The 19,404-nt window shown below is 40.7% G+C and overlaps 1 protein-coding gene across 5 annotated transcripts in view; it reads right to left on the reverse strand.

Annotated features, from left to right (window-relative positions):
- Positions 1-1,040: 1,040 nt before the first annotated feature.
- daam1b (dishevelled associated activator of morphogenesis 1b) overlaps positions 1,041-19,404 on the reverse strand; it is a 48,363-nt gene continuing 29,999 nt past the window's right edge. For 4 of the 5 annotated variants that reach the window (XM_085382152.1, XM_085382154.1, XM_085382155.1 and 1 more), the window contains exons 3-26: positions 18,611-18,700; positions 14,460-14,531; positions 14,100-14,194; positions 13,130-13,463; positions 12,939-13,049; positions 12,724-12,827; positions 12,379-12,445; positions 12,175-12,292; positions 9,645-9,783; positions 9,385-9,443; positions 9,108-9,295; positions 7,617-7,916; positions 7,422-7,529; positions 6,521-6,550; positions 6,168-6,265; positions 5,984-6,068; positions 5,670-5,776; positions 4,884-4,972; positions 4,601-4,769; positions 4,310-4,417; positions 4,059-4,119; positions 3,841-3,972; positions 2,394-2,564; positions 1,041-1,921 (exon numbers count right to left, since the gene is read on the reverse strand). In XM_085382152.1, the coding sequence (XP_085238278.1) occupies positions 1,709-1,921; positions 2,394-2,564; positions 3,841-3,972; positions 4,059-4,119; positions 4,310-4,417; positions 4,601-4,769; positions 4,884-4,972; positions 5,670-5,776; positions 5,984-6,068; positions 6,168-6,265; positions 6,521-6,550; positions 7,422-7,529; positions 7,617-7,916; positions 9,108-9,295; positions 9,385-9,443; positions 9,645-9,783; positions 12,175-12,292; positions 12,379-12,445; positions 12,724-12,827; positions 12,939-13,049; positions 13,130-13,463; positions 14,100-14,194; positions 14,460-14,531; positions 18,611-18,700 (3,048 nt within the window). In that variant the 3' untranslated portion in view covers positions 1,041-1,708. The remainder of the gene's footprint in view (positions 1,922-2,393; positions 2,565-3,840; positions 3,973-4,058; positions 4,120-4,309; positions 4,418-4,600; positions 4,770-4,883; positions 4,973-5,669; positions 5,777-5,983; positions 6,069-6,167; positions 6,266-6,520; positions 6,551-7,421; positions 7,530-7,616; positions 7,917-9,107; positions 9,296-9,384; positions 9,444-9,644; positions 9,784-12,174; positions 12,293-12,378; positions 12,446-12,723; positions 12,828-12,938; positions 13,050-13,129; positions 13,464-14,099; positions 14,195-14,459; positions 14,532-18,610; positions 18,701-19,404) is intronic. The other variant, XM_085382156.1, reaches the window with a different exon arrangement.

A 19,404-nucleotide genomic window follows, 5' to 3' on the forward strand; every position in this document is an offset into this window, starting at 1 on the left:
CCCCCAAGAGAGCTGGACGAGGGGTTAGAGAGAGGAAGGTTTGGGTTTCTTTGCTTTGCTTAGACCCTGCCCCAGATAAGCAGTAGAAAATGGATGGATGGTTATAACTAAAGATAAAATCTGAAGAACAGCTAAATGGAAATGTACTGCCATTCAGATATCTACTAAAATATTCTTGATAGTGAACTTTGATTGTATATGATAATAAACATAAATATGTTATCGTGTATGACTGAATGTAAAAAGGGATTTTTGCTTTGATGATTTGAAGTGTACATTAAATGGAGTGTACATTAAATGTTGTTGCATTTACTGACCACTAGATGGAGCCACAATGCTGGTTACCTCTAGAGTTTAAAATTCAGCCATAAAAAAGATGCTTCCACTTCCTGTTCAAGGTTTTTAGTAGCAATAAACAACTTTATAAAACCAGAGTCAATGCTGCGCGAAAGTGCATGTGTTGAAAAACTAAATAATCAAACTCATCAGTAGTTTTCTCCCATTTATTATCTTTAGGTCATTGTACAATGGAAGGCAGTTTAAATTATAAAAGTTCGGTGGAGGTGTCGGCTGGATGGAGTCACAAGGCTGAAGGGGGAACGTCGCATGTCCACATGTGATGTTTTCCACAAGAATGAAAACATCACATGTGGAGCAGATTTTTTTTTTTCTGCCCTTTCATTTGATGCAGTGTAAATCCAGCCAGCATGGAGCAAACATTTCATCTATTCAAATAATAAAAAAACATTTAAGGAGGGCACTCTCTTCAAAGGGGAAAGACAAGTGTATTGCATTAATTGTTGGTTTCAATGGTATTTAGCATTGTGAATTCCTATGTGCATGTGTAACAAGCACACACGCTTGTATACTATAGATGTATGCAATGTATGACACGAGTGTCCACACACCTGTTAAGAATTGCAGATCAGGCCAAGGCCTTTGAGAGTACCCACTTAACAAAGAAACAAAACAAAATCAAATCAGAGTTAAGGCCAGCTCGTAACAGGAAAATGTTCAAATAAAAACATACAGTGATCAGATTTATATATATATATGTGATGCACGTCAAAAAAAGGTGAATACACAAAAAAAACAAAACAAAAAAAACGACCCTCAGCTGTGTCACTTGCAATTAAAACCACATCCATCTATACAACACAGTCTCTCAGTCCTGTGATGGCTGTGACTGCAAGAGAGCGGCAGCATCAAGAGGAAGCTTAGGTCTAGTCTCCAGAAATGATCTCTCGGAAAATCCAGGCAGGTGAAAGCAGCACACCTCAGTCTGTACAAAATGGCCCCATTTAGAGGAATAGTCCTCTTGCTTTGATCGAGCTTCCAGCCTCGGAAACACTCGACCAGATGCACATTTCACTCTGTGCATAGATTCACGTACAAAAACGGCACCGAACGGATCCTGTCAAAACACCCGTGAAAACCTTTCTCCAGCATGACTTAAAACATTTCTTTTCCACCCTCTTGTTTGGTCCAAGAGTATCAACCTTTGGCTTCTGCTCTATTTCTTATCAAAATCTTAGAGGATGAGAGGTCTAATCATGTTGTGCTGTGTGTGGCCCTGCTGCGATGACGCAATGCTGTGGTTCACCCGAGCCGAGGTGGGTGGGAGTGGAGGAGGGTGAAGAGGAATGTGGATGTCAGTTCGCCCCAGAGGGAGGCTGATGAGCAGGGGGTTGCGAGTGATCGAGCCCATTTAGAAGTTCAGCTTTGTGACTGGTCGCTCCCTGCCCGAGTCTGTGTTCTGGTTGTTGATCCGCTTGCGGTTACGTTTCATCTTGGACAAGTCCTTATCGAAGACCTCGCCCGACCGCAGCGCTGACACGAGGTCATCAAACTCACCGCCATCCTCCTCTCCGTTCGCTTTTGCTTTCCGGGCCTTTCGCTCCTTCTCCCTCTGCTCACGTAGCTGGGGACACAAATGAAAACTGTCATTTAAATATCTGAAGAGGTGAGAGGATAAGAGCATTATTAGCTTTGCTTGGATACGGGAATCTGAGCCCTCCTGGTTTTTATTTATTTATGACTCAGAGAAGCAGTCACGTAATAACATCCAATTTGACTATATAATATCAATGCACTGTATAATGCAATGAGCTGTAGAGGAGTTAGTGGGCAGATGCTGGCACCTTTGATCAAAGGTTAGGAAGCCATTTTTCAGCTCTAATCTAATCAGACCTAATGAGCTGCACAGATGTGAGTCATACTATCTTCTCACGTAGGACAGAAAACAGATCAAATATATTTCCTATGACTGTGTAACTTTTGCTAAATGAAGGCATTGTAGTATTTAATAAATTAAAGGTGCTAAATAAGTGTTTAATAGCAGCTATAGCTCTACTGAGAATCTCAGGGGATGAAAAGAGAGATCAGTCGCATACCTGAGCTTCTACTTTGGCCCTGCGTTCCTCCTCTTCCTTTCGTTTTCGTATGTTCTCGTTCTCCTGCTGAGCCTCTGTGAACGATTGCAGGAACTGGTCGAAGATGCCAAAGAACTCATCTGGCTGCATCTTACTGGCATCCTCACCAAAGTGCTTTACTGCCCTCAGGAACTGCGGGACCAAAGAGAAGAGGAGGGGGCACACGGGATTAGATTTACAGCAGGACGCAGCAGAACCGCGTTTTATTCCATCTTTGACTGCTTTACAGGAGAGTCATTCGGCCCCAGCTCTTTGAAACCAGAGCAGGGCAGGAGTGGTCGGGCTTTGAAGCCCGTGTTCATCCAGATCTCACCGGCTACTGATTGCAGCTGAGGTCAGAGACTGGAGCCAGAGCTCAAATTAAGGCAATGTGCTTGTTGGGTGTTTTTCACAATAAATTTAAAAAAAAAAAAAAAAAAAAAAAAAAAAAAAAAAAAAAGAACATCCAGATGCAAGATCATGCTGGGAAGATACAGCTTCAAAAAATGTGACCGCTAACAGCAGTTATGGCATAGACAGGGAAACTATGAGCTGAAAAGATGCTGAAGTTTGTTTTTCCCCCATTAGAAAGAAAAAAAAAAAGAATACATTTCTTTTCAACTTCCTCACAGCAACAATCAATAAACTCTATTTCACAGTCACCTTTTTCTGCTTTTGTTTTGTTTATATGCACAGAGCTGATGCAGTGACCCACTTAGAGGGTCACGAGGTTATCTGGCTCCCAGTCGTGAGTACAGAAGGCCGCTGTAAACATTCAAATATTTAACCGTGGCATACTGTAAATGATTAACAGCAACTAATGGTTCCCATGTCACCAGCTGAGTCCTCATGTCAATGTGGCACACACTGTGGGACATATAAAAATAATAAAGAAAAAACACCTCTTCCTGCCATTCAGGAAGACAGACACATAAATCCCATGTTAGCGTGTCAAACGGCCCTTTGAAATGTGAACATGTTCAGGTTTCTGCTGGTAGTGGAGTTTAGTCCCCATAAAATCCACATTTGCTTTGTCTTCGTTTGCTTCGATGCTGTGATTCTGTTTGCACAACATAAAGTGACATCTTAAAGTTGGCAGGTGTAATCTGATGTCCACAGTGTGAAATAATATTAAAGCCTATGTTCCTGTTTGCACTCTTGGCCCTCACACATGGCGACAAGCAGGCCGCACAATAAAGTGTCGGTGGCACTGCAGCAGGAAGCCGAAACGCTTCTCCTGCTGGTCGCTTTCCTAGAAAGGTCCCTGGCGGGGTCAGTAAGGCTTGTAGAAACAGCTGCATGGAGAGGAAATGGGATGCAAGCTTTCAGCGCCTGTGTCTGCAGGCGACTGCGACACTGTCCGGTCTGCTCAAACGCACGTGCACACCCTCGGGTTTTCTGGAGAAACCACACAGGCCGAATGACTCACCAGTTCTTTGGCCTCGATGAGAGAGTCCTCGACATCAGTGAAGCTGAAGCTGGCCACGGTGATGAACTGGCTCACCACCGACACAAACTTGTCACCTGGCTCCTGCGGCCCTTTCTTCTGGTATTCCAGTTCCTGCAAGTGGAAATCAAAAGGAGCAATTAGAAAGAGAACATAAAGAAGAGCTCTGCTGAGTTTGCAAATAAATATCCATGACTTACGCTCTCTACACTTTTTAATCCACTGCGCAGGTTGCCGATATCTTTTTCCAGCTCCGTCATACTGCGTGGAAGAAAGAAAGGTCATCACCATTCACTTAAAAAGGAAGTAGCTGAAAATGAGGTTCCCCATGCAGATGATTCACCCTTTACAGAAACTCTCTTTATATGCCAACAATTGAACCACAATTGGTGGCATATTTTACAAACAAAAATTAGGAAAACACTTGGGAATCACTGCTCCCGGCCTTTACTTGACTTTGGCTGCCTCTGAGATACTCTGCAGGTCCTCCTGGAACTTCAGGACTTTGGGATATTTCTTCTCCAGGATGGTGATCAGATAGTGCAGCAGAGTAATGTTTCTGCAAACACACAGCAAAATGTGTCAAATGTGCAATATAGGGCTTTCATGATGGACTTTCAGATATGAATATGGTGAAATTTCATCACTATAATATTCCCAGATGTGACTTTTATACACCGCATGCCATTCTTGCTACTGCTGCCTGCAAAGTTTTAATACCACTGTTGAAAAATGTTCTTACTTGTCGATACTGGATTTAGTATCTGCGATCTTGTTGAGTGAAGACACCTTGAAGCCATAAGCATTGCCCCTTTGACCTTTGTTCATATAGTTTCCAAATGCTAGCACCACCTCCAACAGCTGCTTCAGGTTTCTGCTGTTTAAAACCTCCTTAGACGCCTTACCCAGCGCTAAAGCAGCAGGAAAATGGACAAAGTTGGAGATATAAATATGTTTGCTTTGGATAAATCATAGCAATCATATTTGAGATATCATTTTTATTGTATAAAGCACATATTTCCCACCTTCAACTTTGGGTTTGATCTCAGCTATCCTCTCTGCAAACTTCTTCTTAAAGTACAAAGACTGCAGCCTCTGCTGGTAATGGTTTATTCTGGACCGAGGATGGAAATAACGTGTCAGAGAAGAAGGAGAAAAAGATACAAATAATAAATTATAAACAGGGAAATCCACAAATGTAGACAAAAGCCACAATCATGAACATTGCACTTAAATCGCCACACTATATAAGTTTTATATAAGCATATCAAAGTTTTAGTTGTGGTACTGAAGCTTATTTTTGGCTGTGTTTATGATTTAAACCTATAAAAGCACAGTCTGTGCACTTAATGAATACCACAGTGGCATCTGTCTTCCAGTCCAGCCTGTAAGACGACAAACTGGAAACTACAGCGGCACTTCTTAGAGGAAACAAGACAAAACGGACTGTGTGATTCTTCCTTTACATACATTTCTGCTGTTGCTATGCTGCAGGATCTCACCCACCAGCGACCTGACCTTTGCTGGTGACCACACTCCTTTCTTTTGTCTTACATGACTTTATTTGCAAAACTGCAATAAAAGTTATTAAATTATCGGCTCACTTTCTCCAAAACAGTGTTTCACACAGACGGCTATTGTTCCCGTCAAATAGAAAACCATGTGTCACTGGGTTTATCTACTCAGACCAAGAGGAAACAAAGACTATTGTTTGTCAGCAGATCTGAGCTGCTCTGCCCTGATGCTGTCAGCTCTGTGGTTATCAGCTGGTAAACAGTGAAATAATACGCTGCACATAAAGAGAAACTCACCTGCTCATCTCGTAAAGGAAGCGGTCGGGTTTGGCCATTCGATCGAGCTCATGTTTATGCTCCTCGAGGAGATCCACATCGCTCTTCTCTGGGACAAACTTCAGCAACTAAAGGACAAGGAAAAGACTTTTCATTATATCGAATACTCAGACACCTCTGCTTTTTGTCGTCAGTGAACATGCCTGAATCTCTGCTTCCACTGTCTCTTGCTCCAAGGCGCATGACGTTTGCCGCTCACTTCTTAACTACTTGTGATTTAAACTGACGTGCATTAATGAAAGCACAGCTGTTTTATGTTTGCATGAAAGCCGTACCTGCTCCAGCATGTCTTTGGGAAGGTCCTCCTGTTCGTCCATGGTTAGGATGGCTCTCTTAATCTCATCATTTGAAAGCTTCAGTCTGCAGTGCACAACAGATAGAATATAATAACATCTTGCTGTGTCTGGGTTTTTTTTGTTTTTTTTTATTTTTTAAAAAAAAATCCTGAACTGAACTTACCGTGAGAGCAGGATGTTACAGTTTTGAGCTCGACGGCCATCAATCACTGACAGCTCCTTGACTTTTTTGGAGCCCAGCGTGTCGTCTTCCGCCTCTTTCTGTTAGCACAGTGATTAAGAGGTTAGAAAGCATGAAGCTCACATTTTGTTTCAGTTACAGTCACAGACAAACGCATAACAATTAGGACTGGATGACACATGTGCCAGCATCCCGAAGGAGAGCTTAAAACACATTTGAAAGGAGAGAGAGTGGCTGTGGAATTCACGAGAACACACAAACACGACAAGACAGCTGACGCCAAATATATGAACAAAGAGTGACTGTAGAAACTACTGTACTGTAAGTGCACTCACCTGTTTGCTGTTATTGATCATTAAGAAGTCCTAAAATGCAGGCAAGAAGCAGGGAAGATGTAAGCACTCATTAGAATAAGTAAAGCAGTTATGTGATTGCAGCCCATAAGAACAAATGAATCATTCAGCACTTCAATGACAATGGATCAGCAATGACGTGAGCATAGTAAGACATACTGTAAGTGGCTGTTCAGATTATCACTACATGCTTGTTCTTCACATGCTGTGCACATAACTAATCATTAAACTGATCAGGCTGATGCTGAGTATCTAAAATGCACATTTTTGTTTTGTTTTTTTTAATGTGTGTGGATTCAACATGCGTTAGATCACATTTTATATACTGGGCTGTCTGCAGTTTCATCTTTAAAAAGACATGCCCTTCTAATCCAGAAACTACCGATTATGAATTTCTAGAAACTACATCAGTTGCAAACTGAAAGAAAAAAGGAACAGCTGATTGTGAGCAGCGCACTCATGCATTTTCAATCACATATGGCAGAATGATCTAAACCATTAGGAAAAAAAAGAAAAAAATGTTCCATTCGAAATGTGAGGAGTTTAAAATCATTCAAGCATGAAAGTCTGGAATCTAATTAACTGCCAAGTGTATCTCAAAATATCTCCTTTCTCCTGTTTTTATTGATCTGACCTCTTCCCCATGACCAAACTGTGCTTAGGAAAGAAAAGTTGTACAACAGTAAAAAAAATAAATAATAAATTTAGTAAAAAAAATCCAAGGAACTGAACAGCAGCCAAGTCTAAATCCCAAAAAAAACTGCAAGCAAACTGAACCCTCTGCCCACCCCAAACCCACATATCTACCCTTGGCCTTATCTAATGATAGACAACATAGCAACATGTGGTGAGACTGAAAGGTGAACTACATCATTCTCAGTACCTGCTGCCTCTGATAGGCTGAGAAGGTTTTTTCAATGTCATCTAAATCCAGCACTTTGAAAACCTTGGCATCATCCACCTCCATCCAGACCGTACCCTCCAGCTTATTCTGAGAGGAAAATAAGACATCTTATATGTCAAATTTTAACAAAGAGCAGGAATATCTGGAGGCCTCCTGTGCCTCTGCTCTTCATACCTCAGCTAACTTGGACCAGTTGAAGGACTTGAGAGGGTTGGATGGCTGAGGAATGTTCTTCTTCTTCAGCGATGATCCCAGGGGCGCTCCTGGTGGTGGAGGGATACCTCCAATGGGCGGGAGCCCAGGGGGAGGTGGAGGGCCACCTGGCGGAGGCGGTGGGGGTGGCGGAGGAGGCATCATACCACCAGGAGGTGGTGGAGGAGGTGGGGCTATTCCTGCAAAGCCTGGTTGAGGCACCGGGCCGCCAGGGGGGCCGGGGGCAACAGGAGGGCCGCCAGGAACAACAGCTGCCTGCCTCTGCAGAGACACATGGGAACACAAGAGGGGTTCAATTCTCATGGAAAGAGTATTGCTGCACATTCAATGGAATTGTAACTACAAAAAAAAAATTTATGCTTTTTTTCAACACAAACCATACCACACTGATTCATAATTAAAACGATACCAGTCTAAAAGTCTAATTTTTGTTATCATAAAGCAAAAGGTTTTCCTAATTTCATGAGTTTCTTTCTCAAGTAAGGTAGATGTGTATTATTAGTTTCTTAAACCTACATTTGGCCTTCAACAACACAGTTTTTATGAGAGTTTTGTGCCATTTCAGTAGACTTGCAGTCACTATAGACAGGAAACAAGATTCCTGGTCTTGGGTGCTTTCTGAATTCTGATTATAGTCCAGCAGAAAAGGGGCACATTAGCTGAAATGGATTCTCAAAACCATCGGCTGTCATCTTCTTTTATCAGCATTCTATGTTGGCCGTGAGAGGTTAAACGCACTTGGACTTATGAAAATGCCAGCAAATAGAAAAACACTGCAAAAGCACACAAAATACAAAGGACATGTTTTTAGGGAGACAACAATGTGACATAAAAACTGTAGAAATGACAGGAAGCTCTGTTTTTTTTTCTTAACAGTTTTCATCGTTGTGAGGAACAAAAAGATGCGGGTAATGTGCATTTTAATCGCATGACTCATGCACAGATAGGTGATTGCTATTAGTCATTCAGTAGCTTGTCCCCTCGAGAGCTGTTCTGTCACATTGTTGTCACCCCGAAAACACTTTTGTTTTATAAGGTTTTTTGTGAACATTTTCTATTTCTTTTATGTTTTACTCAATTTCCATTGTAATTTGTGGGCTTGCATGTGTTTGAACTCAGGGCCACAGTAACAGTATATATGAAATATATGAAAATAAACAGAAGTGTTCCCTTCAACCTGACCTTTAATCAGACAGAAGTTAAAAATGGTTCATTTTTTCATTTCTGCTTTTCATCTAGAAAAAAAAAAACAAAAAAACTTAAACTGCTTAATTTTGAGGTTTTAATAAATTTAGATCACATTGTGATATCTAAAGGACTACTCCTAACTTCTTAGATTAGGTCATATGATTATTCTGGACTGCCGCTGGCTGTCAGAGTCCATCATCCTACTCATTAAGGTTTTCATTTGAAGGTAATTGTAATTGCAAAGTACTTTAAAGGGAAACATACGGTGCTGAGCTCATGCAGTCGTGCGGTGAGTTCAGCCACTTGCTGTTTGACATTTTTCTGCTCGTTGCTCTCTTTTTCCAGCTTCTCTTTCATCTTGTTGAGAGTCTGCATCATGTCCTCTTTCTCCTGGGTCTTGGCGTCACATTCACGCTCCTTCTTCTCAAACTTCTGTTGCAGCTCATGGTGCTCTGTGATGGGGAAATTAAAGCAAGATTTTATTAAAACGTGATTTTCATTGGTAAGAAAATTGTCCCATTGCATTTATAATCGCACACACCTTTTCTCATTTTCTCTGCCTGCTCCTTCCACTGTTTGACCTCATTTTCATTGACCAGCCTGCAGAGAGAATGACACACGTAATTACTTACAGCGTCTCCGCGAACGACTTCACTGATTGTTTTTCTGAACATAAAAGGGGAGCTATTTTTGAACCAACGCTGTCAAACACATGGATTTCTACTTCAGCCCTGTTCTACATTCTTCAATCCGTTCCATGTTTACGTGTCCGTCTGTGCAGAGGAAAATCGGTGCACTCACATCCGGACAACATTCTTCACGTTAAAATTCTCCAGTGGTGTGACGTCAGGGTCATGACCTTTATCATTCTGCAAGACCATCTGCTGGACGATGCGGTCCAATAGCAGCCAGTACTGTACAGTGTTTCCACTTCTCTTGTCTGGACACGGAAAGAAAGAGAGCAAAGAAAGCAAATTTCCCATTACTCATGTTTCTTCCATTCAGTGTTATCGGAGAAAATACTGATTACACTTGGATCCACAGTGGTTAGATAGCCTAAAGGAGGCAAAATAATTAAAGGCTACAACAAGATGACAAATTTATTTCTTACTGATTGGTGAAATTTCATCAGTCATATGGGGACAAGATGTTAACTGGTGCCTTATAAACTCACAGTGCACAACATGCGGTACTGCTGTTATACTTTACTGTGGAAATTAAAAGTGCACTGCATCAAATTTAATATATAATTGTTTTATTTTTCCTTCCTAAGTTTGCAGATTATTGCTAACACTGGGGTGAAACCACATCACTGGTTGCGGCTCACTCCCATTTTCATTTCTTCAAAAAAAATGCCTGAAAAACGCAGAATAGAGGAGTGAGAGTTAAAGCAAAAAGCCTCGCGCAGTCGTGTCTTTAGTGGCTCTTTCACTTCAAATCCATTGAAAGTGAGAGGTAGGGAAAATAGTTACGGAACTCAGAGGTGGGACCAAGTCATTGTTTTGCAAGTCTCAAGTAAGTCTCAAGTCTTTATCCTCAAGTCTTTATCCTCAAGTCTCAAGTCAAGTCTCAAGTAATGTCAGGCAAGTCAGAGTCGAGTCTCAAGTCACTGGTGTAAAAGTCCGAGTCAAGTCACAAGTCTGAAACTTTGAATTTCAAGTCCTTTCGAGTCTTTAAAAAAAACAAACGAAAAAATAATGTTGCAGTTATGCTAAATGTAAATATTAGACCATGTAATTTTTAAATCTGTGTTTTTCTCAACACATGACAAAATAGTGAACTTAGAAAATATACACAAATTGTGAAATTGCACCTCTTTAAAATGCAGCTCAATTAAACCTAGCTCCAAGAATAATTTTCACCGACAGTTCTGAGATAAGCTGCATGTTATTCTTGGATGCGGTTGTAGGACCAGCTTTAAAATCGCATGACAAAAATATCATACACATTAAAAAAAACTGTATCACCAACGTAGCCTGGACAACATTTGCTAGTTAGATGAAGTCAGCTATCTCATCTTAGCATATTTATATGCATATTTATAATTATACGGTTCTTGGAGTGAGTGCATACACTCATGAAGTTTAGTAACTTCAGGTCACTGCAACAAGCCCAGGTACAGTTTACCGACGGATGGGTACAGGGACCATGAAATGCACCGTGTAGAACGAAAGACCATCGTACGTATCATAAGTTTACCAGTCTCACAAATCGTCATCATAAATACACATTCCTTAACCGTTTATTAATAGGACCTTTGAGTTCAACGGTAATTAATTAGTAGTGGAAATAATTTCTGGTAGCATCACAGTCAGAAATGTAGCAGTGACAATAATACTGTATGCTGTAATCGTACTGGGCAATTAGTGATACAAAAAAAAACTGTTTTATCCTGTGAATAAAAGCATATGTTTTTGTCAATGTACCATAATAACAGAAGCGAAACGCAATATTGTGTCAGGACAATTCACTATTTATGCACAATAAACAAAGGAGCATAGCGCGACAATTTCTGTTCAGCGCCAGACTTGCTTGTAACCTATATCACCAATTATGTTATGAAAATGACGTATTAACTACTAAAAAACACTGACCTTCGTGTAAATGCTTGGAGCAGACTAACCTGTGAGCTGGAGTGTTCTGGGACGTTATATTTGATCTTTGAATGGCTGCAATCCAGGCCATCCGTCGCGTCTTTGTTACTTCGGAAACATGAACAATTTCTCTTCAACGACGTAATCCGATAACAACCGATCTCTTTACCCGTCGGCTTCCCGTGGCTGTCATGCGACCGGCTATTGCAGTTAATAATACAACAGCTTCTTGACATTTTTGTGTTTCTTTTTATCGCTGTATAACTGATTTTAATTGAAAGCCTGCGTGCGCTAGTACCTCTTGCCACGAGTTCCCAGAATCATTTGCGGTTCTACCCGTGAATGACGTCACATTTTCAATCTCTATATAATATGCATGTTAAATTTTATATTTGGGGTAAAATATCAAGTCTTTTAAAGTAAACCGGTTCAAGTCCAATTCAAGTCCCAAGTCATTGGTGTAAAAGTCCAAGTCAAGTCACAAGTCTTAGAACATTTTTTCAAGTCAAGTCTAAAGTCATAAAATTAATGACTCGAGTCTGACTCGAGTCCAAGTCATGTGACTCGAGTCCACACCTCTGATGGAACTAAATATTAGCGTCTGAATGAATACAGCTTTAGTTTGGCTGGGAATGTGCTAATCCACCTTCTGGACTGACTAATCAGGACAAAGTCAACATTCTTATTATATAATATTTATCAAGCCTGTTTGTCCAGTCACAAACAACTAAACTTACGTGGCATGAGCAGACAGTGATGCAGGACAGACATAAAGTGCGGATATGCATCAGTGTGGCTCATCTTCTTCCGGATGAGATCAAAAACTTGCGTGGCACTTTTGGTGTCTACATGTACCTGGATAAGAAGCATAAAAAAACCCCAAATGAATAAACATTTGTTCCTCACATGATGAGTAAGGGAGAGATGTTTCTTTTCCTTACCGACTCAAAACGTTTTGACACAGCCAGCTCATCATCATTCCGCAGCATCTCAAAGTAGTCTAAATGCCTGAAAGTGTCACAGAGAATTAAGTGATGAACTCGCACACTTACAGCTTAGAAAGATCAGAGTATTAATGTTGACACGCATTAGTTGGAAAGACTTTGAAATCTACTGTGTTGTTGTTGTTGGGGGTAGAGTTCCAGGATAATGTGTAGAGTTTAAAGCCGAGGTTTTGACTCACAGTATGTGTGCTTGTGTACTTCTTTAGCTGTTCGACTGATCTGTAAATGTTTACAGACACCACTTTGGAAGAGATTATGTTTTAAAGTGAAGTTGCACCTCACCTGTCTAACGTGGCGTTTTCATGAGAATGTAGCTTATCGATCACAGGTTGGATCCCCAGCATAAGAAATTCATATCGGAGGTGAATACGGAATTCCAAACTAGTCTAAAACGGGGGGAAAAACAGCAGTAAGATACTGATGCAAGCAGTGCTTTAAAGAGCCTCTTGAATAAGTGACTCCTGTGTGAAAAGATGCATGAAAACAGTATATATTACCTCTTCAGCTCCTTGACTCAGCACAGCATTAATAAAGGACATGATGGCTGTTTTCAAGCTGACCTCATCTCTGTACCGCCCCGTACTCCGGTCCAGATCATTTACAAGTGTCTGAGAGATGAAAATCCATTACAGATGATTAATACTTTCAAGCAATGTTGCTTTTAAATTGCTTTACGCCTCCCACCCACCTGGAAGCGTGTCCTCTCGCAGGCGAAACGCTGGTAATGCAGCATTGACTCCAGGATTTTTTTGTGCCCGCCAGGCACCAGACATACAGCACCCATGATCTCCAAGACCGCCACCTTTGTCTTAATGTTTTCTGTGGCCAGGCTCTGGGCGATGATGTTGATGCTCTCGGAGTGAGCGAGGACGTGGGCGCGGCCCTGCGAGTTGTTCATCAGAGCTTTGATGCAGCCGATGAGAGACGTGTGGATCTGTGATTCTGTGGTGTCATAGTCCATGCTTTTCAGGAAGTTCAGGATACACGTCAGGCCATCCAGATCAATAAATCGAGTCACAAACCTGAACAGAGACGTCATTGCGGTTTACAGAGATGATCTTAGCGCTTAAGGAAATACTAACTATACCATAGAAGTATAGTGCATCGATAATACCCAAGTTTTTGGGTTAAAACTGCAGTGAATGTTCCTTGTGTCCTTGTGTATTCTTGCAGTACAATGAATTCATATTCAGTAAGTGTTGAAAATGAGAGGGTCTCCTTTAATGTTCTTTTATATCAATGAAAAACCTTTACAGGTGTTCAATTTTTAAAGGGTGCATTTCCATACGAGTATGAGGAGCTGAAAAGAGCGACAGATGCAGCGATGGAGGTTAATAACAGGAGATATGATGACAGGTGACATTTAAAAAAAGGGGGGGGGGCTGAGTTTAGATACATAAACTATCTGGGCACATGAAAAAGAAAAATATATCAACAGTTATCAGCTTGCACGCTACAGACCTCCAGTTTATTTACTGCGTCTTGGTAGTGTGCAACATCAGATACTTACCTGATAGTCATGTAGCCTTAAAACTGAGGCTCTATACCACAAGCTGTTATAATTTAATGTGTTCATTTGTTTTTCATCCCTAGGATCTGCCATAGTTTTTAATGTGGATGTGAGTGTATTTATTTGCTGTTCTAAACTTTTTGGTCACCTCATAGGTTGGGTTCTCAGAGCCGTCTTCAAGTTCTCTATAGTTTTGTTCCTCTCCTCCTCATCCTCTTTCTCCAGAGCGAGGAGCGTCTTTCTCTGTTCAGCAAAAGATTGAACATCATAAAGATCTGAGGCCAAAATAAAGTTAATTTTCTTAATGATAAACAGGTCACAAAAAACAAAACAAATGTCAATAAGGAAAAAAAAAAAAAAAAAAAGTGTAAAAATCTGGTCGTGATATTTCAGCACCACAAACGTGCAAAATGTTTAAAAGTCATCATATCTCATCACTACATTACATAAAAGAAAAGACCATTTAGTAAATTAAAAAAAAAGACATCTCGCTCATGTTACTACTTACAGCTGCCATTGAATTGAGCTGATCAATGTAATATTCTGGCCAGCTAGTTGCACTTTTGTTTTCTTCTTGTTCCTGAAAAACAGAAAAATGAAATACATTTCACTGTCATTAAAGTAGACAAGAAAATTAAAATGAAGGAAAACATGAGGCATTAGCTCATAAATATTAACTGGGTATGATTTTCATTTTTCAAAGTTACATAAGAATGTGGTTTGGAAGGACATATTTCACATGAGAAGAAAAGTTATTTGGTTCATGTCACATGTTCAAATACCCTGAAGTCTAACTTCAAAGCAAATTATTTTTTTCCCCCTCTTTCCGTCACTTTTCAGATTGATTGGCTTTGAAAGACACGATGCACACAAACACAGACAAATGGACAGGGAACAGACGGACTGGAGCTTAAATAGCCACCAGCCAAAAACGAATCGAGAGCTCAAAGTAGGGCGACACAGATATTCAAGCTATTTTATCCTCCAGAGCTTCACTAAGTTTCAGGAGGTGGTGAAAAATGCCAAAACACGAGTGCACAGCTGCTTGAGAAAATCGTGAGATTAGCAAATGCATGTTTAAACCGTGGATTAAGGACATGGCCTGATTTATGGTGAGATTAATCTTGCTCACGGGCACGTTTGCATTGCAAGTTTAAAGGAGGGGGAGGGAAACAAAAAACAAAAAACTTGCTAGGCACTTCTGAGATGATTTCATATTTGACTTAAAAAGACTACTAAAGCACTGAGGTTAAAGTGACTTGAAGCTAACCTTGGCATGTACATAAAAGCTTTCTTGGCTTTCAGTTTACCTCATGCTCCATTAGGCACAAGTGAACTGTGACCATCAGAAACTAATTGGGCGTCGGTTAATAAAGCGAGCCTGTAGAGATTTGGCCGCTCTTGGTCGAAACTGTGGGCCTTGGCTGGTCTGCAAGGTTTGTGCTGTGACAGGAAGGACTGATCCTGCTGTTCCACTCAAGACCAGTGCCAGCTTGACCAGATGGGTCCTGGAAAATGTCCAGTCAGTTTGAAGAGGCGAAGGAGACGCAGAGGTGGGACCACTTTTACATTTTAAAGAGTTACTCCTTTAACTTCTAAGTCAGCGGTCTTCAAAATATAAAATACCCACAGTTTATTTAGAGTTATGATGACAGGCTAGGAGTGTATTTTGAGGGGTTTGTTTTTTTTCACATTTGAAAAAAATAAAGGTCAGAGACACATTACGAAATCTTAAACTGTGCATTTAATAGTTAGCCCGTTTCAGAACTCAAGAAGTTAGAAGTTAAACTTTTCTTTTTTCCTCACGTTAAAATCTGAAACCCAACAAAAAAAAAAAAATCTTTGCTGACAACCAGATCAGTAAATCATCTTCTTGGCAGATGATGTAGCCTTGAAGAAAATGGACAGACAAGAGACAGGAAGCAGATTGATTCTCTACAGCATGATTTCATCAGCTCAGGTGTCTGGCCAAACTAAACAGCTAAAGCTTTGAATGACTTATCTCCTCCACATCCAGCTTGACTTCTGAAGCCAAGAAGCAACTGGTGGAAAAAGAGCACCCTCATCACTTGGGCTTTGAGTGCCCCGATAATGACCCATCTTCCTCCTTATCACCCCCTCACTCACCCACCCGCTGCTCACATACAAAAGAAGCACCTGTGGAAGTGAAGCCTTCCTGTTTGCTTTGGACAACTAAGTGCTTCCTCTTTTCTCTGCATGCGCACGCGCACACACACACACACACACACACACACACGCACGCACACGCACGCACGCACGCACGCACACACACACCCTTCCTCTCTGAATCTCTGATGGTGAGTTTTTATCTGAGTTGGAGCCAAAGTTTGCTGCAGAGTCAGCAATATTGATGTCTGTTCTGTCTCTCCTCCCTCACCCTTATTCTGTAGGTCCACACTGCATTTAAAAAGGGTTGACTCACCTAAATCCTCCCCCAACTTCCCTTTAACACAAAAGAAGTAAAGCAACGATTCTGAGGTTTATTTTTAAGGTGCACTGTGATGCTACTGAAATAAGGCCACTAACTGGGGCACAGTAGATGCAGGAGCATGCAGCACTCTCCATCACTTGCCTTGTTGTGACTGACTAGTTGATGCTGTCTGCAGCTAAAGTAAGCCATAAGTGTACCTATACTTAAAGTATGTGTCCAGTGAAAGAGGAAAATTTGACGTGGCTCCTCGAGCTTCTCGTCATATCCAGTAACTTAACTGTGCTGGAAACGTACCATTTCTGCAAAGAAATTATCCATCAACATGAATACACACTTTTGGCTCAAACACAAATCTTTACAAGGAGTAATTTGACATTTTGGGAAACGCACCTATTCAATTCATTGCCAAGAGCTACATTTGTTTCATGCATATTTAAACTCTCTGGGCTGGCTAAAGCAAAAGCATTTACATTCAGGAAGAAAACTGACATTTCAAACAACGGTGATTTTTTTTTTTTGCTCTGCTGTTCTGGCCTAATAACATCTATGCCTTTCTGCAGCTGTTTTATCTGGGGATTTATATAGTACACACACACGCACACACACACACACACACACACACACACACAATCTAAATATCCAATCCATCTGGCTAAATCCCAGTACTCCTCACCATCCAGTTTGTTACCAGATGTAGGAAAAGATTAATAAATCTGCATGGCCCGTCTGCATACTAGTCAGGACAGGATATCCTACACCCTCATACCTTTGGCCTTGAAACACTGCTGTAAAAATGTGTGGGCACATTAAGAGGTAGCTGAACTTGCACTGAGCTAAACCAGAACAGGCGTCTGCATTTTCCTGCATACTGAGGATGAGTTGTTATTATGTGGAGAAACAGCTGACGTTCCTTTTATCCGGAAGGCCATAATGAAACACGACACTATCACAGAGTAGTAGAGTATATGTTGTGTCTACATGAATGCTTTGATGGGATAGGTGTGTTACCTAAAAGAGAATTTAAAAAAAAATTAAATCAAAAATATGCCAAGTTTTCTTCATTTTTGAATCAGGCAGGAAGAGAAGAAGAGAAAAACCACACTGTGTGGGAGGAAATGCGCTGTCAAAATTTAAAGGGAAAAAAATAGGACCTTTGAAATCTTCAGAACTTCATCATTTCTGACAGTACCTTCCCTGTTAGTGGATTATCTAATGTAGGAGGCCAGATTTAGGTTTCGCTTTACTCCCTCTACGCACTATTTTTATATGCACCTCATGTAGCATCCGCTCAAGGAAGTTATTCACAAAGGAGCTCTTTTTAAGTAGAAAAGATTTACTTTGTAGCGAGGGAGAAAGTGACTGTAACTCAAGAGATGTATAACAGAACAGGGGATTAATGCTGGGATATTACAAGCACTTTGTGGAATGGGAATGATGTGCTTTGTTTGAAATGTTTAGCTATCTGTTTGACTGATAATGGCTTGCATAAGCAATACATTAATTGGCTATACAAACAGTAGGCAGATGCAATGAAAATGAGCCCAAGTTTTGATCCTAATAAAGTCTGAAATGTAAGTTACTTATTTCTTAAAGCAAAATATTGCAGATACCAGAACTACTTCAGTACTGTGGGGAAGGCATAGTACCGAAGCCTCTACATTACAGGAATGGTTTGATAATTTAGATGAGAACACTGCAGACTAACCGGTTTCTGGCAGAAGCCTTAAATATACTGCACTGGCGTAGTATCAAACTTCCCTCATGTTATTTAGCCACTTCCCTCTTTTGTGAGAGATTAAAACCAGTACAGACGTACGTCAACTTTAACTGCTAGTTTCCATTAACACACCCTTTCAGCTACCCTTTATATTTTAATTATCTGTCAAGTTGAATTCCTAAGGAGGCACACTATTAAATTAGCAAAAGGTGGTTCACAATGCTGTCCTGAATATTACTGTAAGCAGTGACATATTCACTACATCAAAATAAAATGGTCTGCAGTAAGCATAGGGATCCAGCGATAAAAGACTCAGAAAACACACAGCTCAAGGGATCAACAAATCAATGAGGGAGGAGATTACATAAAATTGGCTACTGGGATATTTGTAGCCCCCCCCCACCAAAAAAAAAAAAAAAGGCAGACAGCAGCGAGTCTATGAAGGCTGATACAGTGTAATGTGCTATGCAGCCAACAGAGATCTGTTTACCTTCTTTTTGCTGCAGTAGATTTGCCATTTCTTCTCTGCAGGCAGTGCGAACATGGCTTCCCTGTGTTTCTCTGTAAGATCAAGCTCATCCTGCAAAATGAAGATGAAAAAGAAGAAAAAGGTTAAGAAATGTTGGTGCTGAGTCACAGTAACAAATCGCTGAACGTTAGATTATGAAACCCGTATTGATAACTCGAGTGTTAAAATATCGAGCATCTTTCTCAAAACCATCATCCTGCAAATTTACAAACAACTGACATCAAACCAAACAAAACATAAGTGAAGAGCAGCTCTGTTAGCTGTTTTTAGCTCAATCTCTTCATAGTATCACTGGATGGTCTCATCATATATTCAGTGCGATTTTGAAACAAATCAGATGTCTTCCCGGCTTTAGATGTGTGAGTAATGGGGAAAAGATAAGGTGTGGTTTGCCTGCTCAATATGTGGTAACAAACATCTGGAAACAACATGTGTCACAACGCATAAAAGACATTTCACAGAGGCGCGTAAAGGGTGCTTTTGGGAAGCGTTTGACTAAATACCAGGAAAAAAAAACTGACTGAGACATTATCAGCAAGATCTGTAACTTATCTGAGGGATTTATGGGCTTTTTGTGCTGAACTGTAGCTGAATGACTATATGTGAAAGAGGCAGTGGAAGTTATAGAGAAATAGAGATTATGTTAACGCAGTTTACCCAACAGAATAATTGCAAAATATTTTAATGACAACTAGTCATCATGGGATGTGCCTTTGGGGGTTTCATTTGCTAAAGAATGTAGGCCTGGTGAATCA

Source organism: Rhamphochromis longiceps, linkage group LG15, assembly GCF_057381845.1.
Source record: "Rhamphochromis longiceps isolate RC_006_pf linkage group LG15, R_longiceps_female_GT1.1, whole genome shotgun sequence".
NCBI classification, from domain to species: Eukaryota; Metazoa; Chordata; class Actinopteri; order Cichliformes; family Cichlidae; genus Rhamphochromis; species Rhamphochromis longiceps.